The sequence below is a fragment of the Penaeus vannamei genome, chromosome 3, assembly GCF_042767895.1.
Source record: "Penaeus vannamei isolate JL-2024 chromosome 3, ASM4276789v1, whole genome shotgun sequence".
In the NCBI taxonomy this organism is placed as follows: domain Eukaryota; kingdom Metazoa; phylum Arthropoda; class Malacostraca; order Decapoda; family Penaeidae; genus Penaeus; species Penaeus vannamei.
In genome coordinates, this window is record NC_091551.1 from 27976533 (window position 1) to 27991323 (window position 14791).

Below are 14791 nucleotides of genomic sequence, written 5' to 3' on the forward strand. Positions count from 1 at the left end.
AGTACCCTTGTGTGGCAATGTGTTTTACTCAATTTATATAAAGTGGAATGCTTGAGTGCGGTATACTTAGGTACACGCGGGTGGGGTGTACCCTTTGTTTTTCGATAGCGATTTTTCTAATTTTACCACGTCATTCCTTTTTCTTGTTTTAACCATGATGCACCTTTAATGCGGGTTTCTATGAAAAAATACTACGAAACGTCTAAATGGAATATTGTACTACTAAATGATCGTTCACACCCGTGCACATGATAAAGCAAAATAGTATCAATTAAAACTATGTATGGTTTAATTAATGGAAAATTACTATTATTTCACTTGGGTTATTTATGTCATACAAAAAAAAAAAAAAAATCGCGCCTGACCGTATAGGAATTTGAATGAAAGGGAATAAAAGTGAATGATTTATATGTATCATTTTTGGCATGTACAACTTATTTTTTAGAGCGTTTTGTGGACTAGAGCAACAGCCTGCTTAAAATCCCGGCAAAATAGTTTAATTCTTATTAGAGTAAAATCAATGTCCCTCTATTTCTCACCGTTCATTGAGGTCGTATACACTAACATGAAATATTCTAGGAAAAGATCTGTCACAATAAGCATTTCAATAAAACTACAATTCTTGTAAAATGTGACATCAGTGCATAGAAACTGGCCAACGCCTATGACATCAGACCTATAAAACTGACAAACTAAACAGTATAACATTATTATACAAACAGATCAAACACGCGCACGCGCAGATCCCCATAAAATAAGCAATGAAATGTGCCAGAAAGCAGAAAAAGTACTAAAAATCAGAATATCACATCATTAAGCAACACGCAATACACATACTACTCCTTTTTACACTTCGTAGTTGCACGCGAGTACGACCACCACAGCGTAAACAAACTGCCTGGTTCGCTCTGCACGCCGGCTGCCAGCACGAGACGACTCGGCCTCTCCAGCGTCAGAGAACTCTTTTCGGGTGCACTAGAAATGTTCAGTTGTTGAATTCTTGCATCTAAACCCAGGTTTCCTAGGTCCTCGCGCACGCCATACTGCTCTTCGGCTGCTCTTCCCTCGCCTCCCTCATCCTCCTTGACAGCTGGTGTAGCAGAACTCGGACACACCTGACCTCTGAGACCGTCCAACCACTCCACATCACCGACCATGAGCTGTGCTCCATCTGGTGTGGTCATTCTGAAAGTGACGTGTTTTTGTATAATTTACATATATTCTTTCTCAGAGACAGAGAAAGGGGGGAGAGGAGAGGAGAAGGGAGAGAAAATGGGGAGAGAGAAAAAAGAGGGGAGAGAGAAAAAAAGGAGAAAGAAAAAGAGGGGAGAGAGAAAAAGAGAGAGAGAAAAGGAGGTGAAAGAGAAAAGGAGAGAGAAAAAAGGAGGAGAGAAAAAAGGGGGAGAGAGAGAAAAAGAGGAGAGAGAGAGAAAAAGAGGAGAGAGAGAGAAAAGAAGAAGAGAGAGAGAAAAGGAGGAGAGAGAGGGGAGTGAGAGAAAAGGAGGATAGAGAAAAAAGGAGGATAGAGAAAAAAGGAGGAGAGAGAGGAAAGGAGGAGACAGAAAAGGAGGAAAAAGAGAGAAAAGGAGGAGAGAGAGAGAAAAGGAGGCAAGAGAGAGAAAAGAAGAAAGAGAGAGAAAAGGAGGAGAGAGAGAGAAAAGGAGGAGAGAGAGAGAGAAAAGGAGGAGAGAGAGAGAGAAAAGGAGGAGAGAGAGAGAGAAAAGGAGGAGAGAGAGAGAAAAGGAGGAGAGAGAGAGAAAAGGAGGAGAGAGAGAGAGAAAAGGAGGAGATAGAGAGAAAAGGAGGAGATAGAGAGAAAAGGAGGAGAGAGAGAAAAAAGGAGAGAGAGAGAGAAAGAAAAGGAGGAGAGAGAGAGAAATGGAGGAGAGAGAGAAAAGGAGGAGAGAGAGAGAAATGGAGGAGAGAGAGAAAAAAGGGAGAGAAAAGAAATGGGTGGAGTAGGAGAAATCAGGAGAGGAAGAGAAAATATCAGTCACACAATAAAAGAAAAAAACAAATGGTAGTAGAAAACAAACAAAATCAAAGTAGTAAACTCAACACATGCACTTACTTTGAATGTGGAATGGTGTGAGAACCAATGCTTTCTCCAGTGACAATATCAACCACCATTAAGGTTGAGGAATACAGAACACATCCTACAGTGAGAAGTAAGGCATATCTGTTGCCAAGTGCAAGGAGTTTTTTCACTTTAAAATTCAAGGTAATATTATACTTAAGGTCAAAATTTTCTATGTCATACACACATAGGCAAGCATGCTTTTCATCAATGTCTTGTTTTATCAGTCCAATATATTTCTGGCTACAATGAAGACCAGGGGTAAAGAAGTTATGGTTTCCTTCATTCAAACGGACACACATTTTACTCTGAATTTGGTCTATGCTGCCCATCTTCCTTGAACCCACATCTGCTGTTCCTGAGCTTTCACTGCAATGTGCATCCCATGTAAGTTTGTTGACACAGTCTCTAGTCATCGAGATGACACAGTGTTGCTGTGAGTGAGTGATGACAGGCATCAAGATGACCCTTAGTACCCAGTGCTCCTGATGGGGTAAGGATTTTACTTTCAATCCTGAGGATAGACACCATAAGTTTATGCAGTCATCTGCACCACCACTTATCAAAAGGTCTAGTTCATTAGAAAAATCACAGCAAAATACTGGCCCCGCATGCATTTTGAACTTGCATCTGAGTAGTTGATATTCACTTGAATGGTTATTCACACCACTGTACACTACACTAGACTGTTTGTCCATAGCACTCAAGTCCCATGAAGTCAATATACCGACAAAATGACCACAAACAAGTAACTGCTTGGGTCTGAACTTGATGTATGACACTGCTCGTTCAACTGGGAATGTTAGGATAGGGATGTTCAAGTCTAGCTGCCAAATATTTACGTAGTCTTCTTCTGACACTGAAAAGAGTATGCATCTTAAAATGTCATCTTTGTACATATATAAGCATACCCTCAACAGAAATTGAGGGGAAATATGGTAATCTCTTCCTAAGCTTTCTAAGAAATGAAATAAGGAAATAAAATATTTCAGAGATATGCACTGAAATGATACACCTCATAATTACATACACATTTACATTTAAAAGTATATACAATAAGGCCACTCAAGATATGGGAATCAAATGAGTAATCAAACAACTGAAAACCACTTTGAAAATAAAATACCTGTACACAAATATCCATCCTGATAATCAACAGCCTTCACAGCTTTATTGCAGTTTTGGAGTTGCATGAATCGTTCAACGAAAGCTGTGCCATTCTTTAAAGATGTGAGTTGGCGTAGAGATGACACATAGACTTCATGCCAGTTTGTTCCCTGAGATAATAGATCCATGTTGACCCCAAGCTGCTGACACTTCTTTAGCCATAGCTGCCCATGATTCATCAATACTCTGAAAAGTCATAATGACTTCTGTAATATAAAATAGAGGATTTGCCCTGGTAAATTTACAGTCACATAGAAAAAGAAATGAGGAAGAGGGAAAAGAAAAGGGAAATATAGAGAGGGTGAGAGGGAAAGAGGGAGAGGATGAGAGGAAGTAATGAAGAAGCAGGGAAAAAAGACTTGAAAAGGGGGGGATGAGAGGAAGTGGGGGATTAAAAGAGAGGAGAGGAAGAGGGGGACGAAGCAATGAAGAGAGGAAGCATGGAAGAGGGGGGCTAGTGTGAAGGAGAGAAAAAAGAGAGAATAAGGAAAGAAGGAAAGAACCAGGGATAAGAATTTAATAAGGGGGCTAAACTTACAGAAATAGGATTACTAGTTTAAATTCCATGTTTTATACCTGTTCCATCCCTGGCATACTTGACAAGCAGTGAGGAGACTTGGACCATCCAAATATTGAAGAACCATAACCTGCAGTTCGGCAGGCAAAAGCTCCAATAAGTCTGGGGTATCCTGCCAGGCTAGTGTCACTGCTAGGCGCCATTTCACATAACTAGAAATCATAGTAATAAATCTTAGTAAAAGATGATGTCTAAAAAACAAATTTTCAGTGAATGTACTTATGGGTAACAAACAATTACCTTGTCTAAATATTACATAAAGATGATAGCTTCACCAACAAATCACAGTGAATCTTTTTCATCTTGCTTAACCTTTAACATTATGGCATTAGCAACCATATGCAGTATCCTCTGTCATAAGGGGGTTAAAGGGGCTATCTTACCCTGAGGCTCTGGAGACAGCAGGAAGCAGGAGAGACAGCTGCTTCTCAGGTGATAATGGTGTCACTAGAGCCGACAGAACCTTTTGTTGCTCTGCCACCTCCAAGTGGACCAACTCCGATATCAGTTTATCCATTCCTTCCCCGTTGCTCTCTTAATAATAATTTGTAAGAATAAATAATTACAATTCTTGAGAAGGGAACCACCAATATACCAATAATAAAATTATTTTTTTAGCTTCAGTAGTAGGTTACACAAACTGATGTTGCAAATACTGCTCAGTGTAAGTATATATTCTCCATTTCCCCCATTCTGATACAAACATGAGATGATTTCCTGTTAAGTATCATGTAATATTTCACAACAGAATCGGCTTTGTGCAAGATACTTTACAAATCAACACCATGACTTCCGAGCGAAATCTTATTTAAAAATATACAATTTCAGTTACCCTCGCCAATGCTCGCTCGTCTGTATTAATCAAATATCTCCATAATAATACTTGGCTTGGACAAGATGGGGTCGAGAACCCTTTACCTATGGGAATGGAGTCCCCAGTCCTTCAGTTATCACTCCGTCACGCTCGATAATTCCCACTTAAAGTTGTTTTCAACCCTTCATTCAGCATTTTTTTGACGTTTAATATTCTTCATACTTGTGTTCACTCGAGTCAGTACTCTCATGACATTTATCATGTACAAATCATGCAAATGCAGAAGAAATTTCAGTGAAAAGGATCTTTCTGTCAAAAAAGGTAAATATTTATACCTCTCATCCCTAAATCTAATATATTACCCTCGAATACTATATAGGAATAGTGATTATTAAATTTTCCTGCAAACTTCATATAAAATATACGCTAGTATGGATATATATCCACAAAGAGGATACAAAGAAAATAAACAATTATACGCATGGTCCTTATAATTGAAGACCATGCCCTAAGAAATTTTTCTAGCTTTTACCTATTGATAGTTGAAGCAAGTTACGTACAATTTGTGCAATATATGAGACGTCAGATATTAAGAAGAAGAGGAGGGAGGCAAGACAATCAAACAGGTAGGATAAAGGTGCGTGTCAGGCTCCAATTCTCAGAAGTTATAAATTACATCATCATGCACAGGTGTTACGGAACCTTAGAAGACCTTTTATTTTTCAGAGGTTAATGTGCGTTTATTAGTGTATTTGGTGAGATTTGTAATTTTGAAATAAATGTGGAGGCGATCATCAGGTATAACATTCAAAGCAAGTCTTAGATAGATGTATTGTATCCAGAGTGACCTTTACTTGTTATCTGTTTGGATTTTGGGCTCACTTTGTACACCCAAGATTAATTTTTTAACTCTTGTCTTTGTATGTTTGTTATCACGGAGAGAGTTGGGAAGGGAAAAGAAAGAGTAAATTCCCCCCATCAGTTTCCCCTTTTCCCTTCTGGTATGCAGTGTAGATAGTTTTTTCTTTGATTTTTTTCTCTCGTTCACTTGTCACATAACTTTGTTAATATCAACTTGGGAAGGTAATATCAGAAATCAAATGTCTCATTTTTGGCCATTCTGCCCATTACATGCAAAATTTACCTTTTAATAGTTGGCTGAAACTATATCTTTTTCTTTTTGAGGTCTCTGACACTTGTGTGTAAAATAAGACCAATTTTTTATTTGTGGTAAAAGTACACAGAGAAAAGTTTTAGATTTATTTCCTCTGTTTTTTGCATATATTATTTGCCATGTAAAAGATGGCTGGTTGAAACTTCACTTTTACCGTAAAGTTGCTGATTCTTATTTTGACATTTTCAATAGAAAATTTTATGTCTTCCAAATCAAAGAAAAAAATACTAAAACAATGCCCAAGAAACATAAACCATCTCACATCTTTTCAGGATGTGAAGGAATAAATTGGCAAATTATTGATTAAAAAAAAACAAAATATAAAATCCTGAAACTTCAAATTATTATTACTTTTTTTTTACAGGTGGTATTTCCAACCATTCTTGATTCAACATAATGACAGTGACAGTACTTGGAGGAGGCATCAGTGGATTGGCAGCTGCTCATTACCTGCGGACCGTCAACCCCTCCTCTAGGATTGTAGTTCTAGAAGCTTCGCATAGGTTGGGAGGATGGATTGATTCCACCAAGCACAGTGATGGTGTTGTGTATGAAGGCGGACCAAGAACACTTAGGTTAGTTGCATATGGTTTTTCATGGTACTTTTCTTCTCTCAAAGACCAGGAATTTGTGTTGAAACTGTTTCTAATAAAGATGAAGTTTTTAAAGAGGCTTTATTACAGGCTTAGTAAAATTAAGAGATAAAAATTGTGACTAATAAGTATTCACTGAACTTGACTTGAAATAATAGTAGACTTCCTAGGAATATAACTAATTAACCTTACATACACACAGAGTGGTTGGTAATGCAGGAGCCAACACTTTAGCATTAGCAGAGAGTCTGGGCCTAAGAGATAAAGTTCGCAGTGTCCATTATGGGGAGCCATCTGCAAAGAACAGGATGATTAAAGTATGTAGATGGTGTTCCTCTTTTCTTTGCTTAGATGGATTTGCTGTAAACTTTAGGAAAGGGTTAAATATTGTTATATGATCTGAACTTTTAAAATAACACCTTAGAGTATTTGTTTTTATTCAAAGGGCAAATGAACAAGGCCTCAGTGCTTGTAAATGTGGCATAAGATTCCTTCCATTATTTCTTATAGATTCAAATAATTTATTTAATTTCAGGTCAATGGCTCCTTACACAAATTACCAAATAGCCTAAAGACAGCCCTAACGAAGCTTCCCCCCTTCTCAAAGCCATTAGCTCTTAGTGCAATTAGTGATCTGCGAGCAAAAAAAGTCCTTGCTGATGATGAAAGTCTCTTCAGCTTTGTCAACAGGCGTTTTGGCTCAGATGTTGCAAGATATGCAATTGATCCTTTGGCAAGGGGTGTCTTTGCTGGTAATGCTCGAGACCTTAGTGTCAAGGCACTTGCCAAAAGAATGCATGAAGTTGAACAGAAACATGGCTCTGTGCTAAAGGGCTTCATCAAAGACAGGAAGAATGCTGAGAAACCAGACCCTGGGCTGGCAAAGAGTGACCTGGTCCAGCAAGCGAGGAAAGAAAAATGGGCCGTTTGGTCTCTTCAGGATGGTTTAGAGACATTAGTAAAGACCCTTGCGGAGCATCTTGAACAGGGTGGTGTTGAGATTAGGAGAAGCAGTCCAGTTTTAGGAATTCAGGGAAGTCAGGGGCATCTTGTTGTGCAGACAAATGGTGAAGAAATACAAACTGAGAGGGTTATATCTTGTCTTCCTGCCAATCATTTAAGCCAAGTGGTGAGTGATCTTGATATGGACTTGAGCATGGTACTAAGTAGAATACCATTTGTTACAGTAGCTGTTGTAACACTTGAGTATACAGGAGACAAACTGAATGAGCAAGCATTTGGGTATCTTGTGCCTTCCTCAGAACCCAGTAAGGTTCTCGGTGTAATTTTTGACACATGCACATTCTCACAAGGTGACAGAACCATATTAACTATAATGATGGGAGGATATTGGTTCAAACAGTATTTTGGAGAGAACCCAACACCAGAGAGCTTTTTAGACATTGCCCTCAAAGAAGTGGAATCAGTGCTTAAGATAAAAGAAGCACCAGTGCGACATAGCGTCAACATTCTAAAAGACTGTATACCACAATACATTGTAGGACATTCTGAGATGGTTATCAATGCAAGGAAACTGATTAGAGACTCAAAAATCCCACTGGTATTGGCAGGGAACTCATATGATGGTGTAGGAGTAAATGATGCCATAATGAGTGCAAAAAAGGCTGTATTACAGTAGAGACAAATATATATCAAAAACATACTTTGTTGGGTTTTGTTTTCTTTTTCTGATTTCATGAAATTTTGGCAACAAAGTAAAATATGTTTCATTTCATTTTCCCAAAATAAAAACAATTTAATAAATCTTGAATTAACATTGAAAGATGCCATCACAAAATATTCTGCCAAAATGATTTATTATTAAGCCGAGAAATTCTGCCTAAAATTGACTCCTTAGCCATGGAATATCATAACTTTCTCTAGTGTCAGGACTGTTTAATCTAATTACTGGATTAAACAACTTGCATCACTTTTGAGGAGAACATAAATTTGACTATGAATGCCTCTGAATTTCACTTTTCTAAAAATAAAGATAATTTCACATCCTACTCTCATTAGATACATGGACAATAAACAAACCTGTATAATCTGTAGATCTTACTATTTCTACTTATGTTTGAGAAATATCTCAATCATGAATTATAATTTCTTGGGCTTTTGTTTATGTATAATGGGAACTGCAATGTTATTTACATTTTTTCTGCCTATTATGAAACTATCTTTCAGATATTTCCATTAGGTCACCTTGTGATGTTCTATTTACTTAACTGGCTGGGTATATACTCATGCTTATATATTTATATATTTCTTGTATATTTGAAAGCAATAAAATTATTTAATTATAAAGTGTACTCTTATACATGACCCAAAAATGTTATTCAATAAAATTAAATGCAAAATAATAATTTTTATTACAGAATATACATATTCTTTCATAATTTACTAAATATTATGCTATTACATTATAAATGAATGCAACAGATGATAGAAAGACATGTAACATTAGACAATGATTACTCTCCCAATTATAACTTCATTCTTATTAGACTTGTTATTAGTAAATCAAAGTAAACCTGTTTTCTATGGAATGTAAGTAAGAAGCCTCTGAGGTTTATGTACTATAATGATAACAGACTTGCAGACAGTAGGTACCATTTGTTCCTCATTTCAATTGTAAGTACAACTGTGGATAGTTTTAAGTGGATATGACATAAATCTTTAAACCCTTGGATGAATAAGTAATAGTGAAGTAAGTGTGCCTACTTTTTAGGGTGTGGAGATATACTGACAGTGCCTTGTCTGCATAATACTGAGGTGAATGTGTTGATATCCATGGTTTCACTAACATGTTACTGATTTCAAAATGGGAAAGGCTCAGGTTAGCAATCCGTATGGAAGTAGACATCTCTGTACATCATTTCAACCTCTTACAAAAATAACAAAGAAAATACACAACCATACCTATTATCACTTATTTAACAGACTTTTCTCATACAAAAAGACAAGTTTTCAAACAATTTAATTAACTCTTTGTTTACCAGGTACCATTTCAATGTAAAAAAAATAAATAAATGCCAATGCACAAATCAACCTCTTATTTTTAAGAATACTTTAAAATTATCATCTGTATACTGTCAGAATAGTTTACATCATTATCAGATAAGATAATTACTATCACTAAAATCCCATCACAGAAAGAAAAAGGAAGAAACACAAAAAGAAAGGGGGAATAAATAACTATAAAGAGCATGTAATGCAAATAATTGTGAGGCAAGTTTAATAGTCTGTAGTGGAAGAGAGAGTGTTGAAAGTTGTGGCTTGTGAGGATTTTTTCCCCTCAAGAAATTTTGGAAAGTTAACCGTATCTGCTTCTGATGCAGAAGTTTACACCCTGAGTGAACATTTCCTCAGATGTAAGTCACATCAGATCCATACAGTTGTCACACTGATTCATGGTGAAATATTGTGGAAAAATACAACAGGGAGATTAAACATGTTGTAATATAATGGGTTACATTGTCCAGTGCTTGGTATCTGAACTTCAGAAAACACTCCTGATCCCAATAAGTCATACTAACCAATACGCTACTGTTTAGAGGAACTAAATGCTTACCAGTACATGACCCTTATCAACAGAATCTCTCTAAAAATTTAAAGTTTACAGAAAAAGTTCTACTGAGTATTCAGACAATGAAGAGGTGAGAAATATGGGGTAAACTTTAAATAATTTATGAGTAGAAATATGGACTCTGAACTGTACTAAAATATACTGTATTTCTCATAAAATACTTCATAAAGAATACAGTAAAATGGTTTATCTTTTTCCCACATACATTACTTTCTCTTTCATGAGATCAAACAACCAGAGTATATTAACACATGGTATGGGATGTATATTTTTCAGATAAACAAAATTAGCATCATATCAGTTGGATACACCACCATTTTTCTTACAACCTCTGATTCTTGAAAATACAACAAAGCCCTCAGATTAAATGTGATACTCATTAAAAGTTAAACCATATCATACAAATTTAAATAACCTCTGCTATCATTAAGTGCAATGATTATCTATGTAAGAAATACAAGTCAGGTTGTTAAAACAAGTGCTTTCAAATGACATACCAACTCTTTAAATTACAACCATTTGTTTTAGAGTTATTTTAAATGACAATTATAGTAATTTAAGGAACTGTTTTACACTACACAGCCGTCAGATTACAGCACCTGAGCATATGACACCAAGTTAATATTCAAAAATTTCCATTTGGAAAATTAGAAATGAAAGATTGTAAACAATAAAAATATATGCATACATACTGTTCCCTGGGATGTGATTTTCACATCATATATACATGTCTAGGCTTACTCGGTCAACTTTGGTATTCAACATATATAAAAAAACATTATCTGTTTACCTATTAATGCTGGAGGGGCACATGGACAGGGCATGTCTATGTGCCAGCATGGATTGTCCACTGTGATTTTGACTTGTTAGTTTTGTTTACATATAATTGGCTCTGCAAGCATTTAGTTAACAAACAAAGAAAACTTTTATTTCTATTTCTATTATGTTATTAGTTATATTATTATTGGTGATACCAATAATATCTATAATAATGTCAGTAATAATAATAACAGTATTAGAAATAAAACCTTTTTCTCAAAACAAAAGATTGGGGTAAAAAGGTAAGATCAGACAGGCCTAGTATTTGACTACTTGGTTATTAAGCACTTGTGGAGCCATCCATGTGTAAAAAAACTGACAAAACAAAACTAGTCAGTGTATGCACCCGGTATCAGTAGGTTAATTCTAAATTGTAAAAGTTCTGACTAGCAACAATGTGGCCTGGTTAGTAAATACAATAATATATTATTGGTCCCATTAAATATTACTAGTTTTGTGATTTAAGAAATTAACTAAAAACAAGTTAAAAGATAAATTCTATAACCACTGTAAAGGCTGCTAAACACTCCTACACTGACCATGTGCATCTCCTATACCTGATATTAGTTTTTTATCAAAATGTTTAGGCACCATTAATTTATCCCTACATATAAGAAGAACCATATACTGTCACTAGAGCTAGGAACAGCAGAGCTGGTTTTTGCTTCTCATTTAATTTTCTTTTCATGTAACTGTTTCTTATACCTGCTTAACCCCATATATCGCAATTCATTATCTAAAGCAATTGTATAAAAAGAAAATTCCCAATGAATTACATAAATGCAAAATGAAATATAGAAATTCATCATTAAAAGGATCCACATACAAAGTGCTAAAATTGGGAAAACTTCAGTACTTTTTCATAAAATAGCTAGTTTAAAAATTCTAGTAGTTTTGTGATATGTACCAATACCATATTAAATGTATCTGGTATCAATTCATTCTGGATGTATATTGATGACAGTTTGTGGTTTATATTATATTCATCCAGAGACACTAGCCAGTACGGGAGAGATGCACACTGTACCTCAGCATTCTAAGCTTTGGTCTTACAAAGCCAGATGAATACAATACTTTTTTACACTTGTAAATGAAAACCATGGGAATGCTGATGCACAACAATCAGTGGTTGAAATCACACAACTAGCACTGTGTGACCTCACTAACAGCCACTTTAAGCATAGTAAACCTGTCCCTTGGTGAGTAGTTTGGGTGCCATGTCTTCTATATGCTAATATTATCACACCTTAAAGATTGCCCTGCTATAACACTTGGACTTGTATCAAACTTTTTGTTGTGTCAGAACATTAACAAAATCATGCAACAATCTAAGAAGGCACTTATCTTAATTAGCACTGAATTATCATTTAAGTCTAGCATAACTTCATAAGTTTTGATATATGTATATGTATAACAAATGACAAAAAAAAGAGCAACAAAATGCTACTGACCATTTCACAAGAAATTCATAAAAATCTTTGTGAGGCAATTATACACAAAACTGACAGGCCTAATTCAGCAGGAGTTGATCAGATGACTGGCGACACCTGCGTGATGCTATCACAATGCCTCCAATGAGGAACATAAGCACAGGGATGCCAACCCCCAAGCTAATAACAATGATTACCATGGTTGAAAATGTCTCTATGGGAGGAGAACCTTGCCCCATAGCCACAGTCCTGTAAGAAAAAAAAAGTTTTAATTCATCTTCACTGTATGGCAATTACAAAGAAATCAGTGTAAGATTAAACAAAATCTAATCTTCCATGCAATATGCTTCCAAGATTCTAAATCCAATTGAAAAGTTCAAATTAAGTAAAATTATTTGTCATGTGGCTCTTTTACCAATTTGTGATAGAAAGAACTGAAAGATATAAGCTTAACATTTCCACAACCTTTTCAGGATCCATGGCCTCTAAAGTATTAGCACACCATATTTTTTGAAGAGGTACTTACCATGTTGTATAGTTACTGCCAGTGTAGAAGTTGTCTTTTGGCTGTCCAAATGCAACTGTTGTCGTGGCTGTGACTCTTGTCAACAAGTCCTCTCCAAGCAGTGCATATGCCAAAGAGGACTTTGCAAGTGTAATGTTCTTAAGAAATGGGAATGACTCATTAATATTGGGAAAGGTGGAGAAATTAATATCTCGATCACTGGTGAGGTAGCTAACAGGCCGCCACTGGAGGTACCCACCCTGACCTCCTGACTCAGTTAATGGTGTGGTGATCTCATCCAACTGCCAAGAAAAAAATCTTATGTTTATATCTTAAGATAAATGATTAACACATGTTCCACAATGACTAGATTAAAGACAGAGATATCTTATTTGTATGCATACTAACTATTAGCATATAATGAATTCCCTTAGCAAAACAGGAACAATAAGAAATTATCATACAAATGCTCTTGAATCACTCACTCTGTTCTATCTTCTTCTAATTGTCTTAAGTATTAATCTTTTATCAGACAAAGTATTCTACACATTCCAAAAAGTATCCTCCACATGTCTATTCACTATTATATGTAACACTTGGACTATACTTCTAATTTAACTAACTGTAAACTGAAATGCAAGAATAAAAATCTCTATAAACTCACATGGAATACTCCAGGAGTATTTTCATCATCAAGAGATTTTTGTTTTGAAATCTGCATTTTCTTTTCATCTGCTATCTCTGCACTAAACAAGATGACATCAAGGGCCCAGCGTGGTTTTGCGAAACCACTCATTGGATAATAATCTGGCTTCTTTTCAAGGGTCCTGAAAGATATATTAATCAATAGTAAAAAACATGTAAGAAAAAGACATTTTTGACAGAGAATTATAAAAAAAATCCTATAAAAACCAAAAAAGTCAGAATCACAAAACCTATAAAATATTTTCTATGAGGAACCATTATCCAATCAGGTAATATAAATAAATAAATAATCTAAAATACTTATAGTACAGGAAAAAATTCAATATGAATAACCACAATCACACCAAATCCAAATCAGAATTGAACTCACAAATCTTCAGTTGAGTTTAAATTCAGAAAGAGGTGATCCAGCACCATGTCAAATTGAGCCGATTCAGGTGTCCTTATGAGGTGCGGTAAAACCGTGCTTCTACCATCCACACCATAAGCTGCCATCTAATAGATGAAAAAAATGGAAATTATTTTAACTTTGCGAAATAATGTGGGTACATCTTAATGCCATACGGCCTAATCCTACAGATTCTATAGGTCACCACTTCCCCTTATGGACTAGAAATAGTTGAGTTCCTCATCATTCACAGTACCAAAGGTTCAAACTGCAAACAAAGGTCCAAACAAAGAAAAATCCAACTAACTTTAAGGAGGAAATTTACTTTTAAAGAACAATATAAATCCAACTTTTTTCTTCAGAATCATCAAAACATCAAAATCAGTGATATATGAAAAAATGTGTTACACAACCAAGTTTTCATATGCAAGTGATCATAGCAGTGAGAATGATCTCTGTTAGCACACTGACAGCAGTAACAAAGATAAGTCCAGAGAAGGAGATAGAATTTGTTATGCTACAAGATTTATAACGTGTTATTACTTTTAAATATTCATTCCAGAACCATGGCCTTCTTGTTTTCATAATAAAATATGGCAGCTGACAGCCAATACTTGGTGACAATAAGAACAGTTCACTGAATCATCATAAGTTGTTCATTTAGTGGTATTCATAGTGTATCCATGTGTTTCTACTCCATTTGCCATATGCTTTTCAGTGAATGAATAAGAAATATAAGTTCCGTAGAATAAAGACCCTGCATCATCTAGATAATTATTCCTGATGGAGTAATAACTAGATCAAGTACCTGAAAATTGATTTGCATTCAGGGGATGATCCAGATACTGGGAAGGATGAGGCAAGAACATGTGTTTCAGACAATAATGAGTCTTGAGTTATCTGGTGTCCAATGTATCTAATTAATGCATGCTACTTTAGTGCTTGAATATAGA

At 35.6% G+C, this 14791-nt stretch overlaps 3 protein-coding genes across 7 annotated transcripts; 1 reads left to right on the forward strand and 2 right to left on the reverse strand.

Moving 5' to 3' along the window:
• Positions 1-391: 391 nt before the first annotated feature.
• LOC113800502 (F-box/WD repeat-containing protein 2) lies at positions 392-4973 on the reverse strand. Of its 2 annotated transcripts, none has more exons than XM_070143623.1 (6): positions 4740-4973; positions 4205-4355; positions 3821-3973; positions 3204-3430; positions 2072-2936; positions 392-1185 (listed from the first exon to the last, which is right to left on the reverse strand). In XM_070143623.1, exons 2-6 carry the CDS (start codon positions 4336-4338, stop codon positions 837-839), a joined length of 1728 nt encoding a protein of 575 aa, XP_069999724.1. In that variant the 5' UTR covers positions 4339-4355; positions 4740-4973; the 3' UTR covers positions 392-836. The 2 variants fall into 2 exon arrangements, with proteins under 2 accessions (XP_069999724.1, XP_069999735.1); XM_070143634.1 differs by having other exon boundaries at positions 4654-4973.
• A 131-nt stretch (positions 4974-5104) lies between these two features.
• Ppox (protoporphyrinogen oxidase) lies at positions 5105-8709 on the forward strand. Of its 4 annotated transcripts, none has more exons than XM_027351297.2 (4): positions 5105-5261; positions 6174-6384; positions 6605-6719; positions 6938-8709. In XM_027351297.2, the coding sequence occupies exons 2-4, from the start codon at positions 6206-6208 to the stop codon at positions 8039-8041; spliced, it is 1398 nt and encodes a 465-aa protein (XP_027207098.1). In that variant the 5' UTR covers positions 5105-5261; positions 6174-6205; the 3' UTR covers positions 8042-8709. The 4 variants fall into 4 exon arrangements, with proteins under 4 accessions (XP_027207098.1, XP_027207096.1, XP_027207100.1 ...); XM_027351295.2 differs by having other exon boundaries at positions 5110-5272; XM_027351299.1 differs by lacking the exon at positions 5105-5261 and adding an exon at positions 5289-5363.
• A 48-nt stretch (positions 8710-8757) lies between these two features.
• Positions 8758-13945, reverse strand: LOC113800520 (glycosylated lysosomal membrane protein; the record flags this gene model as incomplete). Its single annotated transcript, XM_070143664.1, is given in 4 exon segments — positions 8758-12489; positions 12767-13047; positions 13410-13572; positions 13821-13945. Coding segments are annotated over 4 exon segments (738 nt in total), but the record flags the coding sequence as incomplete, so codon positions are not given.
• Positions 13946-14791: the final 846 nt, after the last annotated feature.

Excerpts from the sequence above, each read along its gene's own strand:
- LOC113800502 (XM_070143623.1), bottom strand. The coding sequence starts at position 4,338 with ATGGATAAACTGATATCGGAGTTGGTCCACTTGGAGGTGGCAGAGCAA. Across the intron at positions 3,431-3,820 it reads GTATGCCAGGGATGGAACAG|AGTATTGATGAATCATGGGC; the intron begins GTATAAAACATG and ends ATGACTTTTCAG. Across the intron at positions 2,937-3,203 it reads GGATGGATATTTGTGTACAG|TGTCAGAAGAAGACTACGTA; the intron begins GTATTTTATTTT and ends TACTCTTTTCAG.
- Ppox (XM_027351297.2), top strand. The coding sequence starts at position 6,206 with ATGACAGTGACAGTACTTGGAGGAGGCATCAGTGGATTGGCAGCTGCT. Across the intron at positions 6,385-6,604 it reads GGCGGACCAAGAACACTTAG|AGTGGTTGGTAATGCAGGAG; the intron begins GTTAGTTGCATA and ends ACATACACACAG. Across the intron at positions 6,720-6,937 it reads CAAAGAACAGGATGATTAAA|GTCAATGGCTCCTTACACAA; the intron begins GTATGTAGATGG and ends ATTTAATTTCAG.